At 43.9% G+C, this 23,723-nt stretch overlaps 1 protein-coding gene across 2 annotated transcripts in view; it reads left to right on the top strand.

Annotated features, from left to right (window-relative positions):
• Positions 1 to 23,723, top strand: part of MOV10L1 (Mov10 like RNA helicase 1) — a 260,035-nt gene that overhangs the window by 226,103 nt on the left and 10,209 nt on the right. For both annotated transcript variants that reach the window (XM_073573462.1, XM_073573463.1), the window contains 6 exons: positions 1,365 to 1,464; positions 1,547 to 1,711; positions 3,858 to 4,031; positions 4,197 to 4,346; positions 15,145 to 15,252; positions 18,624 to 18,764. In XM_073573462.1, the coding sequence (XP_073429563.1) occupies positions 1,365 to 1,464; positions 1,547 to 1,711; positions 3,858 to 4,031; positions 4,197 to 4,346; positions 15,145 to 15,252; positions 18,624 to 18,764 (838 nt within the window). The remainder of the gene's footprint in view (positions 1 to 1,364; positions 1,465 to 1,546; positions 1,712 to 3,857; positions 4,032 to 4,196; positions 4,347 to 15,144; positions 15,253 to 18,623; positions 18,765 to 23,723) is intronic.

Here is a 23,723-nt window from a genome sequence, read left to right as displayed (position 1 = left end):
AGGAGATTCCTTTACCACCAGGGAATACCGTATATACTCGAGTATAAGCCGACCCGAGTATAAGCCGACCCCCCTAATTTTGCCACAAAAACTGGGAAAACTTATTGACTCGAATATAAGCCTAGGGTGGGAAATGCTCCATAGATTATTCCCCCATATGATGCCCCCATAAGAAGCTCCATAGATTATTCCCCCATATACTGCCCCCATAAGAAGCTCCATAGATTGTTCCCCCATATGCTGACCCCAGAAGAAGCTCCATATTGTTCCCCCATATGCTGCCCCCATTAGAAGCTCCATATTGTTCCCCTATATACTGCCCCCATAAGAAGCTCCATATTGTTCCCCCATATGCTGCCCCCATAAGAAGCTCCATATTGTTCCCCCATATGCTGCCCCCATTAGAAGCTCCATAGATTATTCCCCCATATACTGCCCCCATAAGAAGCACCATAGATTGTTCCCCCATATGCTGACCCCAGAAGAAGCTCAATATTGTTCCCCCATATGCTGCCCCCATTAGAAGCTCCATATTGTTCCCCCATATACTGCCCCCATAAGAAGCTCCATATTGTTCCCCCATATGCTGCCCCATAAGAAGCTCCATATTGTTCCCCCATTTGCTGCCCCCATTAGAAGCTCCATAGATTATTCCCCCATGTGCTGCCGCTGCTGCAGCATGTAAAAATAAAAAAAATGACATACTCACCTCTCCGTTGCTGGGTGTCAGATACTCGCCTGTCCTGCGTCCATGGCTGCTCACCGCTATCTACCACGTCATCAGTCAGTGACGTTCAGGCTGCAGGGGGCGCGGCGCGCACTAATCACGTCACCGCGCCCTCTGCTGTCTGAAGTCACTGACCGATGACAGACAGCAGCAAGCAGCCATGGACGCAGGACAGGTGAGTATCGCTATACTTACCCGTCCTGACGCTGTGTCTTGAGCCCCCAGCTTCTCCGCGCTCTCTCTTCCTGCCTTCAGCGGTCACGTGATACCGCTCATTAAAACTCATGAATATGCGCATATTCATGAGTTTTAATGAGCGGCCACACGTGACCGCTGAAGGCAGTAAGAGAGAGCACGGGGAGAAGCTGGGGGCTCAAGACACAGCGTCAGGACGGGTAAGTATGACCTGACACCCCCCCCTCCCCCTCCGACCCCCGGTGTATATGACTCGAATATAAGCCGAGAGGGGGACTTTCAGCCCAAAAAAACGGGCTGAAAATCTCGGCTTATATTCGAGTATATACGGTGAATAGTTTTTAGGTGGATCCTGAGGCTTTATTGCCTACATATAGTTTTAACTGTTTACAAACAAAATGCAAAGAGTGTGACTGAATGCTGTTATCTTAAATCATGACAGAGTTGGACACTTCACCCATGTAATAGTTGATGAAGCTGGGCAAGCCACTGAGCCAGAGTGTCTCATACCTCTAGGTTTAGTATCGGAAGTCACTGGCCAGGTAATTGGACTTACAAAAAAACAACTGCGGTACTATTTTATGTAAGAGATTTAGTTTTTACCAATAACCTCTACTGTTACAGATCATTCTTGCAGGAGATCCTATGCAGCTTGGACCAGTGATAAAGTCTAGAATTGCTTTGGCACATGGGCTTAGTATATCATTGCTTGAAAGGCTCATGGCCCTTCCAATCTACTTAAGGGATGAAGAAACGTATGGAGCTTGTGGAAACTACAACCCTTTGTTGGTATGTAATATCCAAGCTTACAGGAGACCTGCCAGAAAAAAAAGATAGCAAAAAGTACTTTAGTCTATATGTGTAAAACATTTCAAATTTCTTCTCTTGTGACATATGGCCACTTCAAGTGGCAGCAGCAAAAACTGAGGCTGGATTTCTTACAGATTCTGCTGACATTTCTGGTTTCTGTCAGGAACTTTTGTGGATTTAACCAAATGCATTGATGTTGTGTAACTACCAGTATGCAAGTGGAGTGGAAAATTTACTTCTGTGTTTGGTAATTTAGTTCCTCACCCGGTCTCCGTGAATATATTACACCCGACATGAATCATGGGGACTTTCTTTAATTGCAATTTTTTTTAGTAGTGCTGCCAAAGATTCACAGCCTGTAAGTTCAAAACACCATATCTGAAGATAAACAAGGGGCATTAAAGTGATGTGATTGTTTGGTTTAAAAAAAAAACAAAAAAAAAAACTTTTTATGTAAACTGAGGCAATTGTGATAATTTGTTAAATCTTTTGCAGTATTTTTTTTTTTTACTGTAATTAAAGGGAATCTGTCACCTCCAAAACTGACCTTGAACTATTTTCACTTTTATATAGGGGGCTTAGCCTCTATACAAATCATGTTCACACTGTAGATTTTAATAAATGTTTAATAGAAAAATGTCTTGATTTCTTTTAGTGTTTCTTAAAGCCAGAGAGTTGCCATTTGAAAGGACTTTAGTTTTGTACCATGTCTGTGATCTGCTTTTTTTTCTACAAAATTAAACAACTGAATGAACATCCTCCAAGGCCGCTGATTCCATAAGCTAAGTAAAGAAAAACGAGTGGCCATCATTACTTTAAGAAATAAAGGTCAGTCAGTCCAAAAAATTGGGAAAACTTTGAAAGTGTCCCCAAGTGCATTGGCAAAAACCATCAAGCGCTACAAAGAAACTGGCTCACATGAGGACCGGCCCAGGAAAGGAAGACCAAGTGTCACCTCTGCTGTGGAGGTTAAGTTCATCCAAGTCACCAGCATCAGAAATCGCAGGTTAACAGCAGCTCAGATTAGAGACCAGGTCAATGCCACACAGAGTTCTAGCAGCAGACACATCTCTACAACAACTGTTAAGAGGAGACTTTGTGCAGCAGGCCTTCATGGTAAAATAGCTGCTAGGAAACCACTGCTAAGGACAGGCAACAAGCAGAAGAGACTTGTTTGGGCTAAAGAACACAAGGAATGGACATTAGACCAGTGGAAATCTGTGCTTTGGTCTGATGAGTCCAAATTTGAGATCTTTGTTTCCAATCACAGTGTCTTTGTGCGACGCAGAAAAGGTAAATGGATGGACTCTACATGCCTGGTTCCCACCGTGAAGCATGGAGGAGGAGGTGTGATGGTGTGTGGGGGGGGGGGCGTGCTTGGCTGGTGACACTGTTGGGGATTTTTTCAGAATTGAAGGCATACTGAACCAGCATGGCTACCACAGCATCTTGCAGCGGCATGCTATTCCATCCGGTTTGCGTTTAGTTGGACCATCATTTATTTTTCAACAGGACAATGACCCCAAACACACTTCCAGGCTGTGTAAGGGCTATTTGACTAAGAAGGAGAGTGATGGGGTGCTACGCCAGATGACCTGGCCTCCACAGTCACCAGACCTGAACCCAATCGAGATGGTTTGGGGTGAGCTGGACCGCAGAGTGAAGGCAAAAGGGCCAACAAGTGCTAAGCATCTCTGGGAACTCCTTCAAGACTGTTGGAAGACCATTTCCGGTGACTACCTCTTGAAGCTCATCAAGAGAATGACAAGAGTGTGCAAAGCAGTAATCAAAGCTAAAGGTGGCTACTTTGAAGAACCTAGAATATAAGACATATTTTCAGTTGTTTCACACTTTTTCGTTAATTATATAATTCCACATGTGTTAATTCATAGTTTTGATGCCTTCAGAATGAATCTACAATTTTCATAGTCATGAAAATAAAGAAAACTCTTGAGTGAGAAGGTGTGTCCAAACTTTTGGTCTGTATTGTATATATGTCAAGATACAAGGTTTCTAATTTTCACGTGTTCGATTTGATTTCTTTAAAAAAGTCAAATGACATTTACTCTTTGAATATGCTTTATACAAATGTAAATTTATGTTTGACCTCTTTAATTATTAAAAGATAACAAAACTGATGAAGAACTACAGATCACACGCAGTTTTGCTTCATCTCCCATCCAAGCTGTTCTACCATAAGGAACTAGAAGTCTGTGCAGATCCAACTGTTGTTAATCGGCTCCTGAGATGGGACAAGTTGCCTAAAAGAGGTTTTCCCTTAATTTTCCATGGTGTCCGGGTATGTAAGCCCTCCCATTTTAATATTCTACAGTAATATTAGATGTGACATTTCTTTAGAAACATGTTTTCTAGAGAGATTTTTTTCTTGCTTTGCTTCTATATTGTTTCACCTCTACGGAAGGAATCCTGAGCCATTTCTTCATTTAAGAATGTTTGTCTACAGGGAACAGAAATGCGTGAAGGAAGCAACCCATCCTGGTTCAATCCATCAGAAGCCGTGCAGGTCATGAGATACTCCTGCATACTTGCTAAACATGTCACAACATCAGTATCTGCCAGAGACATTGGAGTGATTACACCATACCGGAAACAGGTACTGTATGTGCTCTATTCTATATTACCAATCATCCATTACATTAAAACCTGATGAGTGAGTGAAGAGCGTGTTAAATGAAAATGGCACAAGTCATGGGGAAAAGGTAATAGGCAGCATGGGACTACTTAGGTTTTGGAAGTTTGTGTGCAGGATAATTTAAAGGTGTTGTACAAAAACCACAATTTATTGCATATCCACAGGGAAAGAAACACTGGTGGTCCTACTGCTGAAACCCTCACCTTCTTATGTCCACTGTTTGAGTAGAGCAGCTTCATGTGACTACTGCTTCATTAAAAGTCTATGGCAAAAAATAGAGAGAGTACTTCATGTGTAGAAAATAATAGATGAGTTTCAGGCAGTTTTCCCATGTGTTCCACGATCACCTGGTTGAATGCAGAGTAGAGTTTCAACTCCTTTTAGGATGGTACAGGAGATGTGCTCTGTAGCTTTCAAGATGTAGCAGCCACTGTCCACTTCAGAATAGCAAGAGTTCGTCCAATTAGAAAGTATAAAACAATTGTTAACCAAAATCGGATCAAAAGACCCATGCAAAAATGAACAACCAATACCACACTGTGATAGAGTTCCCAAATACAGATATAAACAGATAATTAAGTCATCAAAACTTATAATAATGAAAAATAACCCAAAAAAAAGTAAACCGAAATATAATTTTATTAATTGCAATAAACAAAAACTGAAGACAAAAAATATATAAAACTCCCCATAAAACCGAAAAAAGCCAGTGTGGTCAGTAGTATATCACATTATACCATCACTAAAATAAATACCGAACATAGTCAAAAAATAAAGGATAAAGTATAAACAAATTCACAAAATGACAAGTATGATCAGGGAACCAAAGACATAGTTATATGAAAAGATAATAAAAATGATCAAGATAGAAATCTTAATTCATTAAATGACCTTACAAAAAAGTCCAAATGATAGAGAAGTATAAACAGCAATACAAAACCACAATGAACCCTTCAAACTTATTAAATTTGCAATGCACCCATACAAACCAGCAAATGCCATAGTAAATGCATCAGCATAAACAACACACTGCCCCAACACTTGTTTTGTTGTCTAACGAGAAACACGTGTAGGGCAGTGTGATGTGTTATTATATGTTTGAAGGGTTCGTTGTGGTTACGTATTGCTATTTATAATTCTCTCTATCATTTGGACTTTTTTGTTTTGTTATCTCTTCAAAACAGCTATGTTGTTGATTATACTCCCCCCCCCCCCCCCCCCCTTTTTTTTTTCTTACTAACTTTGACTGGTTTTACAATTACCGCATTTTTTGCGGTCCGTTATTGCGGGCCGCATTTTTTGTGGTGTACCGCAATAACAGGCCGCAAAAAATGTTTGCGGATCGCTGTTTTTTTTTTTCTCCTCCAATACTATGGAAATAGTATTGGGGGAAAAAAACGCGTTCCGCAAAACCGGAGGTGACGGCGCGCCGCAAACTTCCGTTTGTTTTTGTGGCCCCTTTGATTTACAATGGGGGCCGTGTCCGTACGCCGTATAAAAGATCGAGCAAGCTCGATCTTTTATCACGGCCGCAAAAATGGCCGTACGGCGCACCATTGAATTTTTGCAGGACGACTTAGCAGCCCCATAGAAAGCTATTGGGGCCGCAAAATCGGCCCGCAAAAATACGGTAAGTGTAAAACCAGCTATGTTTATTTTTTTATAGTCTTTGCCAGAATGTGATTTACTATTATTCACACTGTCTTTGTTTTATTTGTGGGGGGGGGGGGAGGTTTATGGGGTGTTTTTATGTATTTTTTGTTTTCCATTTTAGTGTATTGTAATTAATAATATGTAACAATCACTTCAGAATGTAAAAATAAACAGAATGAAATGAATCTTGAGGAGTATTGTCTAAAAGTCTGTGTTCACCGCTTAAAAGAGCTCCTAAATTTTGCAATGCTTTTCCTGGTAACCTTCTCAGTTTAATTCTTTAGAAAATATTTTGTTGGGAAATCTTGGGTCTTGACAATTCCTGTGAATGTTACATTGATAAATACCACCTGCCTGCCGCAAAGATGTGCATAATGGAGATTTTCTAAAATGTACACAGACAAAAGTACTGTATATTTTAATCAATAGATCTTGGGATAATAACTTCAACAATTGTATGTGTTTAAATAAAATGTTCCTGTGCTGAGATAATCTTATAAATGTTCTCCTGCGGTGTACTATGTAATGGCTGTGTCTGACCGTACAGGAACATGGTCTGATCATTCCACGGCTCCTTGGCAGGGGAGGAAGCAATTAAGTATACAGACAGGACAGCATGGGATCACAAATGATTCTTTTCCCTTCACCCATGACAGCACCACCTGAGAGAGGGATCCACCCCGCCAGGACAGGAACCTACTGAGACATAAGGGGCGGCACCTCTCCCCCGCTTCAGTTGGGTTCTTGTCCTGGAAGGAACCCCACGGTCGGCGGTGCCTGTCATGGGCGAAGAAAATGGACCCAGCCCCGTCCCGGCGCAGGAAGAGCAGGTGTCTCACCTGCAGCGCCGGCCGTCGGGTGCTGGATGCGCAGTCCCCGGGCCCTCCAGGGTTCCGGGTTCGTGCGGGCGTCGGTGGGATCCCCGGGGTCTGCGGGAAGCCCCCACCACGCCGCCCTCCCCTCGCGCACGCTGCATCTCGATCCCCATAGCAGGGGAGAGACGCTGGCTTCTTCCGGCCGCTGACGTCAGCGGCGCATTGCATGCTGGGTGCGCCGGCTGACGTCAGAGAAGGGCGACGGTTTAATGGCGCCGGGTGCGACGCCGGCCGGCTTTCTGAAGCGGCGGCCGGCGGTCGCAGGGGGGAGGGGAGAGACGCTCACCTGAGCGGAGGCGCGGTATTTAAAGAAGGAAGGAGGCAGCAGACGGCGGTGCAACATGGAGTCAGAGCAGGAACGTTCAGCGTCCCTGCCTCCCTCTCAGCCCTCTGGCAGAAAGCATGGAAGCCATTCCAGCAGCAGTCGCCCCAGCCGCAGGTCGGGGGATTCAGCAAGATCCAAAGAACGCAGGTCACGTGCCCCGACGCAACCTCCGAGTCCGGTACCCTTGATTTTGGGTGGTGAGTGATCTTCGTGAATGTTAGCATTTATGTTAATAGGGCTTCTGTTGTATGCTTCACCCTGTAGGAAAGGCCTAGGAAAGCGGGAAGCAAGAAGAACAATAGGGATTGTGCTATATGTAAATCTCCCCTAGCAAGAGATTGGCAAAAAGATCTCTGTGCTGCGTGCATTCAGCGGACTATGGCGGAGGAAGCGCCTAGTTTCGCAGCCAATCTGATATATGCCCTAAGGTCAGAAATTGAAGGCTCAATTAAGTCACTATTGAAAAAAGGGAAAAAAACCAGGAAGGATCCCCCTAGTTCCCCCTCGGATTCCGCGTCAATGTCATCTCAGGCGGAAAAATCATCCTCCTCAGACAGCGACATGGGGGGTAAACCATGTTTCCCTGTAGAAGACACAGACGCCCTCCTAAAGGCCATCAGAGCTACAATGGGCCTACAGGAAGAAAAGGCGGCTAAAACCCTAGAGGATGTTGTGTTTGGGGGGCTTCAGGAGAGGAAAAAACGGACCTTTCCGGTAAACGAGAAGATCCAGGCACTTATTGAGAAAGAGTGGAAAAAGCCCGAAAAATCGGGGGCCCTTCCATCCACTTCCAAGAGACGATATCCCTTCGAGTATAAGGATGCAGAGATATGGGACAAAATCCCCAAAATAGATGCAGCGGTGTCCAGATCCTCCAAAAGGTCGGCCCTGCCCCTGGAAGACGCAGGGGTTCTTAGAGACCCACTAGACAAAAAGGCGGACTCATATTTGAGGCACGCATGGGAAGCGACAGCAGGAGGACTAAAGCCGGCAATAGCGGGTACTTGTACGGCACGCTCCCTCATGATCTGGCTGCAGCAGTTAGAAGAAAAGCTGGCTTCAAGGGTCCCAAGAGAGAAAATCTTATCGGAGATGTATCTCTTGCACGGGGCAGCAGCTTTTTTGGCCGATACCTCGGCGGACTCTATGCGGATGACAGCCAGGGCAGCGTCACTATCAAATACTGCTAGACGCGCGTTATGGCTTAAGGGCTGTCCGGGTGACCTTCAGTCCAAGGCCAAATTATGTTCTCTCCCCTGCGACGGTCGATTCTTGTTCGGCAAGAACTTGGACGATATACTGGAGAAAGCAGGCGATAAGAAAAAAAGGCTTCCCCAGATTTCCTATGGATCAGAGGAGACAGCCCTTTCGGAGGGGAAGATTCAATAGGGGGCGCCCTCCCGCTGACAGGATAAGATGGGAGGATAAAAGAAAAAAAGAATCGGGATTTATGTTTGGTGGAGGTACCTCCACCTCAAGAAAGTCGCCATAGTGACGCCAGTGTTCCAGTGGGGGGAGATTGGCACTCTTTTTCCAAACCTGGGAGAAGATCTCCTCCAACGCCTGGATCCTAACCATCCTAACAGAAGGCCTGAAAATTCCCATCATCCGTCAGCCAAAATCCGTAGTCGTCATCACACCCATCAGGAAGGTGACCGAAGAGCAGGTGGCCTTAGAAACAGAGATCCTGAGCCTGATAGACAAGCGGGTACTCTCCGAGGTACCCTTGCCTACAGGAAGGGAAGGGGTTTTATTCACCCCTTTTTCTGATAAAAAAAACCCGATCAAACCTTCAGGACAATCATAAATCTCAAACGGCTCAATCTATGGATAAGGAACTCGACCTTCAAGATGTAATCAGTAACTACGGCGGTGAAGCTGCTTCACCAAGATTGCTTCATGGCCGTGGTCGATTTAAAGGATGCGTATTATCACATCCCTATCCACCCAGATTTCCAGAAATACTTGAGGGTAGCACTTTATATTCAAGGCACGCTAAGGCACTTTCAGTTCAGGGCTCTTCCGTTTGGCATATCTATAGCCCCAAGAGTTTTCACCAAAGTCATAGCGGAAGTGACTGCCTTTCTCCGGATTCACGACACGGTCATAATACCATACCTGGACGATTTTCTCATAGTAGGCTGCTCAGAGGACTACTGTACAGCGCAGTTGACCCGGGTGATCAACACCTTGCAGGAATTGGGGTGGATAGTGAATTTCAAAAAATCAAAATTGCAACCCCTAAAACAACAGACCTTCCTAGGATTCGTACTAGATTCAGAATGCAAGAGTGTCTGCTCCCAGAGTCCAAAATAGAAAAGGTGCAGAATCTAGCCTTCACGGGCCAAAACCAACCACGTATGACCTTAAGAAGAGCAATGTCCCTGCTAGGTACCCTAACATCCTGTATTCCGGCGGTCAGGTGGGCTCAGTTTCACACCCGGCAACTCCAGTGGGAGATACTAACCGCACAAAGATCGCTAAGAGGGCGTTTAGAAGGAAAGCTGGAGCTTTCCTTAAAAACCAGAGATTCTCTCAATTGGTGGCTGGACAAGAAAAATCTGACCTTGGGAATACCGTGGGACAGACAGATGCAAGCTCCTCGGGGTGGGGGGCACACCTAAGGGGCATCATAGGTCAGGGTTCCTGGACGCGTCAAGAAAGGGAAGCATCCTCCAACCTGAGAGAACTGTGGGCAGTGAGCAAGGCCCTAAGTCACTTCATTCCGCTTCTCCAGGGTCGAAACATACGCATCATGTCAGACAACAAGGTAGTAGTGGCATACATCAACCACCAAGGAGGGACAAGATCACACTCCTTAATGGAAGCGGCGACAGACATTCTGAGCAGAGCAGAAGAACACCTACACTCCTTGACAGCCTTACATATAAAAGGGGCAGAAAACATAGAGGCAGACTTCTTGAGTCGCAATACCCTGAAGCAGGGGGAATGGGCGCTAAACCGGTCCATTTTTCAGAAAATAACTCAGCTTTGGGGGAAACCGGTGATAGACCTCTTTGCCAACAAACACAACAGGCAAACAGAAAGGTTCTGCTCTCTAAACCCGAGAGAAAATCCATGGGCAGTGGACTCGTTGAACATCCAGTGGAACTTCAGACTAGCTTATGCGTTCCCCCCAGTGGCTCTGATCCCAACAGTTGTCAGGAAAATCAGAAACGATCAGGCCAGGGTGATTCTGATAGCTCCATTTTGGCCAAAAAGGCCCTGGTTTGCTCTGCTATGAAGGATGTCCCTCTCCGATCCATGGGTTCTACCAGAAATCCCGGACCTACTAGCTCAAGGTCCAATATTCCACGCTCAGGTCAAAGGATTCCATCTGACGGCGTGGAATTTGAAAGGTCGCTTTTAATGGATAGAGGGTTCTCCCCTGGGTTGGTGGTCACCCTGCTAAAGAGTAGGAAACCAGTGACGACTAACATCTACGGCAGAACATGGAATAAGTTCCTGCAGTTCTTAGGTAGGCCGTTTAGGGAAAGATCCCCCGATTAATGCCATCCTGGAGTTCTTACAATCGGGGTTGCAGATGGGGTTAGCAGTGAACACACTTAAAGTTCAGGTGTCTGCACTAGGGGCGTTCTACAACTGCAAAGTGGCATCAAATAGATGGGTAGCCAGATTTATTAAATCCTGCCATAGAGCTAGGCCTATCCCAATAACCCGGATAGCCCCCTGGGATTTAAACCTAGTGCTAGAGGCCCTTACAAAAGATCCGTATGAGCCATTACATCAGCTACCCCTAAAGTTTCTGACCCTAAAAACAATCCTGTTAGTGGCCCTCACGTCAGCCCGCAGGATAAGCGATTTACAGGCTCTCTCAGTAAATCCACCTTATACGCAAGTCTTTCAGGATAGGGTAGTGTTTAGAACAGACCCCGCTTATTTGCCCAAAGTAGCATCAGATTTCCATCGGGGCCAGGAAATTGTCCTTCCATCTTTCTGCGAGAACCCAAAAAATCTGGGGGAGGAAAAGTTCCATAATCTAGATGTTAAGAGAGCTCTTGTAGAATACATATCTATGACTAGCCAGTGGAGGAGGTCCCAGTCCCTATTCGTAGCTTTTCAGGGTGCCAGGAAAGGCTATGGGGTTTCAAAAGGGACTATTGCTAGATGGATTAGGGAGGCCATTAGTGTAGCCTACACAGCTAGTGGTATCCCGATTCCTGACGGCATCAAGGCTCATTCCACCAGAGCCGTGGCGACCTCCTGGGCCGAAAAAGCAGAGGTATCGATCGAACAGATTTGTAAGGCCGCTACCTGGGTCTCACCTTCAACCTTCTTTAAGCACTATAGGTTGAATCTATCCTCCTCTGCTGACTTAACCTTTGGTAGAAGGGTGCTGCAAGTGGTGGTCCCTCCCTAAGGTGTTTTGAATCTCCAAAAGTCTCTCAGGTGGTGCTGTCATGGGTGAAGGGAAAACCACCATGGTTACTTACCGGTAGCCGGTTTTTCCGGAACCCATGACAGCACCCGTATATTCCCCCCCCTCCCTTTTCACCATATGGGTGTGCACAATTAGTAGGGTGTTTTTTGAGTGTTGTGGTGTTGGATTAAACATGTAACTAACCGGGAAGTCCTCTCAGTGCTCTGTAACCCAACTGAAGCGGGGGAGAGGTGCCGCCCCTTATGTCTCAGTAGGTTCCTGTCCTGGCGGGGCAGATCCCTCTCTCAGGTGGTGCTGTCATGGGTTCCGGAAAAACCGACTACCGGTAAGTAACCATGGTGGTTTTTCCAACAGACCTCTATAAGGACAACTGGGGGGCAATAAAGATGTTAAAATGCATGGAAAAAGTGCTGAATAGAAGAACAGCATGGGGAATACCCCTGAAAGCCTCTCTTATTTCCAGATCGCTGTTAAGAACAATGGTGTGCTGTGAAAATTTTACTCCACTTTAAGGACTGAAAATAAAACATTCAAAATTGTGGAGAAATTAGAGTTTACGGGAACAAAATGTTAAACATTTTTTTGTGTATAATAACCTTTATGTAAGGCTACATTTAAAAAGGATTTAAAAAAAAACTATAGTTTAAAGCAAACTGGTCAACAGGATTTTGCTAAGTAAACTACAGACACTGTCATCTTGGTGCTGTTATACTGATTAAAAAGATACCTGAAGTGAAGAAATTCCGTCTTGTGTACTCAGTTTTAGAAGTTTTCAGTTAATGAGATTCTTGTGCTTTTGGGCAAGACTGTAGGCACAATCTTATCTTTCTGCTTTAAGCCACAGAAATCAAGGAAAAACCTGCCCACAGGCCGCCGAAGAAGCACAATCTGTCTGTCTCTATGATGAAGAACATGTTTGTTCTTTGGAGTGGCCTGTGGGCAGGTCTTTCCTTGGCTTCTCTGGCCTAGAGCATCAATTTAAAGGCCCCGTTACATTTAGCGATGCACCAGTGATATCGACAGCGATACGACCCGGTCAGGATCGCTGGTGCAATGCTAAATAGTCGCTAGTGAGCTGCCAAACAGGCAGATCTCACTAGTGATGCGGCAGCGGTCGATACCTGTCACACGCAGCGAGGGTGACTTCTTCTGCCTGCTTCCATGGAGTCGCTCGTCGCCGCCAGCAGGAAGCTGCCGACAAGACATGGACCAGGTCGATCTCGCGCGATCAGCGATATCCAGCGGGGAGCCGGGTCAGAGGTGAGTGTCACATGTAGCGAGATCGCTACCAATATCGCTGTTGCGTCACAAAATCGGTGACGCTTTAGCGAGATCGCTAGCGATCTCGCTATGTGTGAAGGGGGCTTAAGACTCTGTCTACAGTCCTGCCTTGGAGAACGGGCATTTCATTAGCTAAAAGCGTCTAACACTGATTACACAAAAAAACAAAAGACTGATTTCTTCACTCCCCAGGTATCATTTTAGTCAGTTTAACACTGCCAACCTGAAAGTGTCTGTAGTTTACTTGGCAAAATCCTGCTGACAGGTTTGCTTTAAGTAAACCAAAAGTGAATTTTGTATAAAAAAAATGGAAATTTCATTGTAATTTATTAAGGAAGCAAGAAGTGCCAAAAATTATGAACTCTGATACACCCTACATTAGATATAAAGAAGGGCCTCATACACATTCTGTTCAAATTGTCATGTAGTGGTACTCCTAGACTTTAAAAGGGTTTGCAAATTCTGCCCAAAATTACAAGCAGGGTCATTCATACACCCTTGAAGGCACCAACTGTAGTGCCTCAATCAGATATTGTGAACAAAGTGTAATTGTGGTACACTTTGTGGGGATTCAAGCTTCAAATCCGAGCACCAGCCAATGCTCGTCCAGTAACGAGCGCATCCGAGCACCTTGATTCTTCGAGTTATATCAGAGTATCACCGAGCATGTTTGCTCATCACTAGTAACTAACACTTAGTTTACTATGGGTTATGTAACCTAACATCTATAGCAATGAATATAATATGTATATGTTTTAATATAATTGTCTAAAATAAAATCGTTATTTTATCATAACTATATGGACTCTTGATTCTCCTTTTTCTTGACCTAACAGAGACTATAATTTTCACAGAACTACACCATTTTCATGCATAAATGACAAATGACTGAATCTGCAAGCATGGAACGATTTAATGTTGCTTTCAGAAAGGCATAAATGTATTGACATGTGCTTTTCCATGTACTGTATATACTCGAGTATAAACAGACATGAATATAAGCAGAGGCACCTAATTTTACCACAACAAAATGGGAAAACTTATTGACTTGAGTATAAGCATGGGGTATGCATGTTTCTTCATCCCTTTCCTGGTATGCTCATCCCTGTCCTGGTATGCATGACCCCCTCATCTCTATCCTCGTATACATGGCCCCCTCATACCTATCCTGGAATGCATGGTCTCCATCAGAAAAACATTAAAAAAACATAAACCATTCTACTTACCTTCCCTGTGCTCCCCCACAGCGTCCCGTTCTGATGCCAGCAGCTGATTTATGCTTGTAAGCAGCACATGGCAGGGACGTGATGCGCTGTTTACAAGCAGAGGACAGCTGTCGGAATACTCACTGCTCTCCATGCTGGGACTATAGGCGTGTGGAGAGTAGTGAATATTCATTTCTTTTTAGCAGGGGGCACAGGTGTTACCTGCAGTAGCCAGCTCCTGCCTCCTGTGACCCGCTGCTCTGCCGCTCCCTCTCCTTCTTGTGGGACCCAGACTCGAGTATAAGCCCAGGGGGGGGGGGGGATTTGGGAGGTCTTTTTCAGCATAAAAAATGAGCTGAAAAACTCGGCTTATAATAGAGTATATACATTACTTAGCATTACGATATGTGCAGTAATATGTTAAAGGGAATCTGTCACCTACCCTTTGGCGGGCGATGAAAATGCCGTCGGTCCGGTCCGATGGGCGGTGTTCCCGATGTGTGCCGCCTCCCCATCCTTGCCCGCTGTCTGCAGGTTATTGCTGAATCGGAGTAGGTGCACGCCATTTTTTGTGCGTGCGCTAAGCATTCATAGCTAGCGCACGCGCAGTATGCTTTGCCCAACTGCGGGCAAAGCCGGACTGCGCATGCGCCGGTTAACTAAGCCCCGGAAGTATTTTGCTGTGTTCCAGGGCTTATTTAACCGGCGCATGCGCAGTCCGGCTTTTCGACTTTGCCCACAGTTGGGCAAAGTATACTGCGCGTGCGCTAGCTATGAATGCTTAGCGCACGTGCAAAAAATGGCGTACACCTACTCCAATTCAGCAATAACCTGCGGACAGCGGGCAAGGATGGGGAGGTGGCACACATCGGAATAGCGCCCATCGGACCGGACCGACCTCGTTTTCATCGCCCGCCAAAGGGTAGGTGACAGATTCCCTTTAACTGTTCATACCCTTTTTCCTATTGCAGTTATAGATTAAAAAAACAGGATTTAGTTATTTCTCTTATTTTTATAGGTTGAAAAAATCAGAACACTGCTGCGGACCGTCGACTTGATGGATATCAAGGTGGGATCAGTTGAAGAATTTCAAGGTCAAGAATTTTTGGTAATCATTATTTCAATGGTACGTATAAGCTTCTAGGTTTAGATTGTTACCTATGCATTCTTTCATTTACTCTTCTTTAGTGGTAATCCTTTCAAGTATTTGAATCTAAGGCAATGTTCAAACTAGGAAATTGCCCTGAATTGAGCACTTCACCAGGGGTTATACCTTTTATACCTGAAATTAAGATTCATACATGACGCCCAACGTATTGATTTACTTTAACTACTTCCCAACATAAGGCTAGAAGAGGTTGTCCGGACTAAAAATAAAAAGTCTGTGCTGTGGGGTTTTGCCGCTGTCTGCCCTGGGAATTGAGGTCAGGTTTGCGATATCATACTCCAGGGCTCCCGGGGCAGTCACACGAGTTACTAAAGACTTATCACTTTAGACTGGACAATCTCTTTAATAGTATGTCAGAAACTGAGCCCACGCCATACCAGGCAGATGTCAGTTGTAATACATAGTTCACATCCACCTGTAACTACAACAGCCAAAGTGCACTCCAATGGCTGTAGTTTAGCCACTTAAATACCACCGCCAGTCTGTGACAGCAGCATTTAAATGTTTGTGCCATTTCGTGCAGTAACCAGCTTCAACCATCACGCCATAACACAATTGCTGGGAACCAAAATAAAATTCTGGGAAAAAAATGTATTAAAATTTGGATTACCCCTTTTTCCCCTCATTAAAAGTAAAGTAAAAAAATACCAAATATATATATTTGGTATCACTACGTCTATAAAAGTCTGATTTATCAAAATCTCAAATGGATTGACTTGACGGATAAAAGCCGTAAAGAAGAAAAAAATTGAAATTCCAGAATTGCATTTTTTTTTGCCTTTGCAGTGCATGATATAAATGCAAAAGTGATGAAATTGTATCTATACCAAAATGCTATGGATGGAACAATCAACTTACCACTCAAAAACAAGCCCTCGCACAAATTCATCAAGGTGGACATGAAAAAATTGCTGGTCTCAAAAAATGGCGACACAACTGGAAACTTGAGTTATTTGTACAGATCTCAATTTCACAGGTCCTCACTCTATTGCGAGGCCTATGGATAATCTAGGAGTAGTTACAAGAACCCGCTATTCATCTATACAAATGTTTGGCTATGCATAACCCAGAATGATACGTTACAACCAACATATCTAACATAATACAAAAAAAATCTACTCCTACCCTGCTGCCAAAACAACCTCCATAGCACTAATGACATTATAAACCTATGAAACCTATGAAGTATAAGTCAATATATTTTTCACTACAAATATTATGCTAATAGCAGACCACTATCTACGTGTTGTTATTGTAAGGTGAGATGTATTCCATACATCCCAAATTTTATTAAACTTCCCAAGCAACCCCTATTCTAGTGCAGTGTCCGCTCGTAAGATATAATTGAATTTACTAGTTCAATTCAAGCTCTAAGAGAAGGATGTTGATTACCCATCCAGAGTAAGGCCAATATTTTCCTGACTAAAAAAAGTGTCTCCCGCAGGAAAATTCTGACATGGTGTCCCCATATCTCTTCCTCCAGCACACCAAACAGACATACCAATGGAGTGAGAGGAACAGGAGTACCTATGAGGGAGGTTAACAACAAGGTCGCCTCGCTCCAAAAAGATAGACTAGTTGGGCATCCCTGTTCTGACTTCTTCCACGTATGACGCTGTGTGGATTCCAGCATACGGCTTAACCTTTCATCCACTCCCAGTAACAAGACTGTATGGGTGCTTAAGTCTATATTTATTGGGATGATATGGACAACAATGGAAGATAACAGATGGCATAGTAGAGCATAGTAGTAGATGAGATCAGGGGTTGTTGTACAAAGTTGTAGATGATATCAGAGATTGTTGAGCACAGATATGGATGATTCCGGTAAAAACTATAAGAAACATAAAGCAGCATGTCAGTACTGGTAGACAATATACAATAAATCAGTACTGGCAGGTAATCACAGCAATACAGGGCATTATCACAACAGTAGCAATGATACAGGATGCTGTTATATCAGCATGCTTTATATAGAAGCTGAGCAATATAACATACACAGCAGTAAAAGAGAAAGATGACTCTAACAACTAATGGCTGCCAACTTTGCACTCACTTAACGGAGGACGCATAACTATCATGCAGTGTACTAGCATTACAGGAGCTGAACATGCATTGCAAACATCATGAGGAATGCATTATGCCCATCTAACAGAGTTGCATAACATATATTCATAAATGCATTAAACCTTACCGGAATCTGCTTGTTATAGCAATGGTTTTGCATGGAACTGAGCTGAGCACATGTGAGCTACTTAGAAGACCGGCTCAAAATGGTTACATGTCGTTGACCAGGGCAGGAAGAAGGGGCGGTTCTGAATAGTTTACCATTTGGGGGAACAGAAGAGTACAAAACACATGAATAAAAAGGAGAATAGCAACTTATGACACCTACTGGCGATAGCTTGAACAGCACTTAATAATATCTTGCTGCACAGAATGGGCAGAACAATGCCCACACCATATGTATAAAATCCACATCCATTGTATGACATCTTAAAGATTGGGACCACCCCATCCAAATAATTGTAGTGAGGTCAGATATGACTGGTGCACTATATACGTTTGAGTCATTTTATTATTGGCTGATGGAGACACCCCGGTTGGAGAACCAAGGATCTCCTCCCAATCTTCATTTTGGATATCTGGAACTAGAGACCTCCACCTCTCCCTTAGGCTAGTTTCACACTAGCGTTTCACTGCGCACGGCCGCCGCTAAGCTCCGCCCCCTGCCACACCTCCTGTCAGCTCTGCCTATGGGTGCATGCGGCCTGCATGCGACCTGCGTACCCTATCTTTAGCACTGGGTACGCAGGCCGTGCGTAGGTATGCATTTGCTGGCGCATACATCCTTTGATGGTGCGCCGACCTGCGCCAAACGCACCGGAGCTGACAGGAGGAGGAGCAGCAGAGGGTAGAGCTTAGCAGCGGCCGTGCGCAGACCGACGCAGGTCAGTGAAACACTAGTGTGAAACTAGCCTTACTGACGATAAAGCAGAGTCAGAGCCCGCGGACAATATATACGTATATAAGGTAGAAATAAGACCCTGTGGGGGCCTTGTGATTTGAGAATCACTATCAGAGGAAAGGACGATATTGCTTGGGTCGTATTTCTAAATGATTGTTGTGCTTTTCTTTTGAGTCATTGCCTGTCGTAGTGTGGAGGATCCTAGATACTACTTTTCGTGCTTCATAATGTTTAGCAACCTTATATATGACTAATCGGGCTGGAGAAGTTTATGGCACAGTATTTAGGTTGACAATACATATTACGGTACTTGTTGATAAACTTCAGGATATAAATATTTCAGTATAAATAACTCTTTTAGGTTCGTTCCTGCGAAGATTCTCTGTACAATGACTCTAGAAGCTTGCTGGGATTCCTCTGCAATCCAAAACGATTCAATGTTGCAACAACTAGACCAAAGGCACTGCTGATTGTACTTGGAAACCCCCACATTCTCATGAAGGTGAGTGTGCAAAACTGTATACAAGAGGAGAGGTTTACAGTATTCTGGCCTGGTTACATTAACCCCTGTCTGCCATATGACGTACTATCCCGTCCATGTGCCCTGGGACTTAATTCCCAGGGACAGGATAGTACGTCAAAGCGATCAGTGGCGCCCACGTGGTGAGAGCCGCTGATCACGGCCGGGTGTCATCTGATTATCACAGCTGACACCCAGCACTATGTGTCAGGGGCGGTCATGGTCGCAGTATACCTGGGGTTTAGGGAAGCATCGGCAGGGAGGGGGCTCCCTCCGTGCTTCCCTGAAACCCCCACAGCAGCGCAATGTGCAGTGCTGCTGCGGGGTTCTCCTTCCCTGCAGGTCCCCGGATCCAAAATGGTGGCGGGGGCCTGCAGGGAGCCGGCTTCCTCACTGCCTGCAAAGCGCAGACATGAGGAAGCCTGCAGCACTGCCTGTGACAGATCAGCGATCTGTCACATGACAGTTATGTCCCCCCTGGGACATTTGTAATAAAGTTTAAAAAAAAAAAAAAATAAGTGTAAAAATAATATATAAAAAATCGCTAAATAAATAAATAAAAAAAAAAATATATTCCCTAATTCATTTTTTGGAAATAAAAAAAAAAACAAAACAATAAAAGTACACATATTTGGTATCGCCGCGTCTGTAACGACCCGCCCTATAACACTGTCCCACTAGTTAACCCCTTTATTGAACCCCTTAAAAAATAATAAAAAACGAAGCAAAAAATAAAGCTTTATCATACCGCCGAACAAAAAGTGCAATAACGCGCGATCAAAAAGACGGATATAAATATCCATGGTACCGCTGAAAACGACATCTTGTCCCGCAAAAAACGAGCCGCCACGCAGAGTCATCAGTGAAAAATTAAAAAAGTTATATCTCGCAGAATAAAGCGATGCAAAAATTATTATCTTTTTATATAAAATTGTTTTCATTGCATAAAAGTGCGAAAACCTAAAAAAAGACATAAATGAGGTATCGCTGTAACCGTACTGACCCGAAGAATAAAACCACCTTATCAATTTTACCGCACGCGGAGCGGTGTACCCCCCAAAAGAAATTCTTGAAATGCTGGTTTTTGTTCATTCTGCATCCAAAAAATTGGAATAAAAAGCGATCAAAAAACGTCACGTGCCCGAAAATGGTACCAATAAAAACGTCAACTCGTCCCGCAAAAAATAAGACCTCACATGACTCGGTGGGTCAAAATACGAAAAAATTATAGCTCTCAAAATGTGATGCAAAAACTATTTTTACAATAAAAAGTGTCTTTTAGCGTATGACAGCTGCCAAAAATAAAAACCCGCCATAAATAGTAAATCAAACCCCCCTTTATCACCAGGGCTGTGGAGTCGGTAAGGCCTCTTCCACACTTCAGTTTTTTGCATCAGTTCAAATCCGCCAAAATGTCAGACAAGCGGATGCGTTCTCAACTGATGTGAACGGATGGCATAGGATCCGTTTTCAGACGGATCCTGAAAATGAGGAAATTTAAAGGAACCGCTGGCCGGGAAAGAGAGAGAGAGAGAGGCACCCAGAAAGAATTTCGGGTTAAATGAGCGTCGGGAGGATCCGCCAGAGGAAAAAACGTTGCAAGCTCCGTTTGGAAATCTTTGAGGATGGTGACGGACAGCAACTTTTGGCGGATCCTCAAAAAAAACGGATGCAACGGACAGCAATCCGTCACAATCCGCCATTAATGGAAGTCAATGGGGAAAAAAAACGGATCCTCAAAAGAAAATTGAGGATCCGTTTTTTTCAAAACCTGGCGGATTGTGACTGATTGTAAAAAACTGAAGTGTGAAAGAGGCCTTAGCCACACCTGCAACTCCGACTCCTCAATTTCCCTTACACCGATTCCAACTCCGACTCCCACATATATTGCTTATATTTAAGTGAAAAATTTATTGTAGTACAATGTGAACACCAGACATTTGATCATTTCTATGATCCAATAATCAAGATATTTAGGTAGAACATAATATCTATTTATTGGAATACAACTTTAGAACACAAAAAACTGTAATAAATTGTAAATATGTAATACACTGTATAATATCGATTACACATATACAGTACAGACCAAAAGTTTGGACACACCTTCTCATTCAAAAAGTTTTTATTTTCATGACTATGAAAATTGTAGATTCACTCTGAAGGCATCAAAACCATGAATTACATGTGGAATTATATAATTAACAAAAAAGTGTGAAACATGTATTACATTCTAGTTTCTTCAAAGTAGCCACCATTTGCTTTGATTACTGCTTTGCACACTCTTGGCATTCTCTTGATGAGCTTCAAGAGGTGGTCACCGGAAATGGTCTTCCAACAGTCTTGAAGGAGTTTCCAGAGATGCTTAGCACTTGTTGGCCCTTTTGCCTTCACTCTGCGGTCCAGCTCACCCCCAAACCATCTTGATTCGGTTTAGGTCTGGTGACTGTGGAGGCCAGGTCATCTGGCGTAGCACCCCATCACTCTCCTTCTTGGTCAAATAGCCCTTACACAGCCTGGAGGTGTGTTTGGGGTCTTTGTTCTGTTGAAAAATAAATGATGGTCCAACTAAACACAAACCAGATGGAATAGCATGCCGCTGCAGGATGCTGTGGTAGCCATGCTGGTTCAGTATGCCTTCAATTTTGAATAAATCCCCAACAGTGTCACCAGCAAAGCACCCCCACACTATCACACCTCCTCCTCCAACCTTCACGGTGGGAACCAGGCACGTAGAGTCCATCCGTTCACCTTTTCTTCGTCACACACAGACACGGTGGTTGGAACCAAAGATCTCAAATTTGCACTCATCAGACCAAAACACAGATTTCCACTGGTCTAATGTCCATTCCTTGTGTCTTTAGCCCAAACAAGTCTCTTCTGCTTGTAGCCTGTCCTTAGCAGTGGTTTCCTAGCAGCTATTTTACCATGAAGGCCTGCTGCACAAAGTCTCCTCTTAACAGTTGTAGAGATGTGTCTGCTGCTAGAACTCTGTGTGGCATTGACCTGGTCTCTAATCTGAGCTGCTGTTAACCTGCGATTTCTGAGGCTGGTGACTAGGATGAACTTATCCTCCGCAGCAGAGTTGACTTTTGGTCTTCCTTTCCTGGGGCGGTCCTCATGAGAGCCAGTTTCTTTGTAGCGCTTGATGGTTTTTACCACCACTGCACTTGGGGACACTTTCAAAGTTTTCCCAATTTTTCGAACTGACTGACCTTCATTTCTTAAAGTAATGATGGCCACTCGTTTTTCTTTACTTAGAATTTGTATTATGGCAAGAAAAAAGCAGCTAACAGTCTATTCAGTAGGACTATCACCTGTGTATCCACCCGACTTCAGCACAACACAACTGATGGTCCCAACCCCATTTATAAGGCAAAAAATCCCACTTATTAAACCTGACAGGGCACACCTGTGAAGTGAAAACCATTTCCGGTGACTACCTCTTGAAGCTCATCAAGAGAATGCCAAGAGTGTGCAAAGCAGTAATCAAAGCAAAAGGTGGCTACTTTGAAGAACCTAGAATATAAGACATATTTTCAGTTGTTTCACACTTTTTTGCTAATTATATAATTCCACATGTGTTAATTCACAGTCTTGATGCCTTCAGAGTGAATCTACAATTTTCATAGTCATGAAAATAAAGAAAACTCTTTGAATGAGGTGTGTCCAAACTTTTGGTCTGTACTGTGTGTGTGTGTGTGTGTATATACATACACACACTATGACTTATCTCAGCTAAGACAAAGCCTAGATCCTCAGGCTACATTCACACTATGGGCGTAGCCAGGATCAAACCTAGGGGGGGGCAGAACCTCATGCTGTTCCGCAGAATTTCATACTGCACACCTCAGCTGCTGCAGAACCTCATACTGCACACCCCTACACTTGAAAATAAAGCCTGCACCTTAAGAAGATGTGGTGATGAATGCAGTCTATTTATTCCAACTATCAATTGATGTTGATGTGTTACTGAAGACGAGCAATGCCTGTCCTGGGCATCCTTTTGGGCAGCTATGAGGTGTCCCTGACTGGTGCTAAAAAAAGAAGTGTTAGTCTGTGTGCTATCCGGCTTTCATTCTTTTTGGTACAGATATGATATGGATACAGATATGGATATATAGATAGAGCAGATTTCTAATCTGCTTTTGCTATTGAAAACATCTATGAGCTCAAAAACCTTTCAGGTGATGCGGTTTTTTCAAAAGCTGATCTGTTTTTGCAACTGAAAAACATATCCTCAAAAAACGCAGGAAAAACGCTGTGTGTGAATGTAGCCTTAGATCAGGAATAGAACAGTCATTTATAGGACATTTCATAATTTTCCCAAATTCCTATGAAAAAATATTGAGCACATTCTGCATTGAACTACTGTACCCAATTTATTATATATTTTAGGAGTCTGTCCATTTTATACCGACTCCGACTCCACCAAAATGAGCACCGACTCCGACTCCACAGCCCTGTTTATCACCCCCTTAGTTATGGAAAAATAATAAAATTAAAAAAAGTATTAATTTCCATTTTCCCATTAGGGTTAGGGCTGAGATTAGGGTTAGGGATGTGTTGGGTTTATGGTTGGAGCTAGAATTGGGGGGTTTCCACTGTTTGGGCACATCATGTGCTCTCCAAACACAACATGGCGTCTGATCTCAATTCCAGCCAATTCTGCGTTGAAAAAGTCAAATGGTGCTCCTTCCCTTCCAAGCTCTGCCATGTGCCCAAACAGTGTTTTATCCCGACATATGGGGTATCAGCGTACTCAGGACAAATTGGACAACTTTTGGGGTCCTATTTCTCCTGTTACCATTGGGAAAATAAAAAAATTGAGGACATAAAGATCATGTTTGTGGAAAAAAAATGATTTTTTTTATTTTCTCGCCCGGGCATTATAAACTTCTGTCAAGCCCTTGGGGGTTCAAAGTGCTCACTGTTATGAAT

This window comes from Dendrobates tinctorius, unplaced genomic scaffold (genome assembly GCF_039654945.1).
Source record: "Dendrobates tinctorius isolate UK_male_01 unplaced genomic scaffold, ASM3965494v1 ptg000035l, whole genome shotgun sequence".
NCBI lineage: Eukaryota > Metazoa > Chordata > Amphibia > Anura > Dendrobatidae > Dendrobates > Dendrobates tinctorius.
The sequence above is the reverse complement of the archived record's forward strand: the minus strand, read 5'-3'. Positions and strand labels throughout refer to the sequence as shown.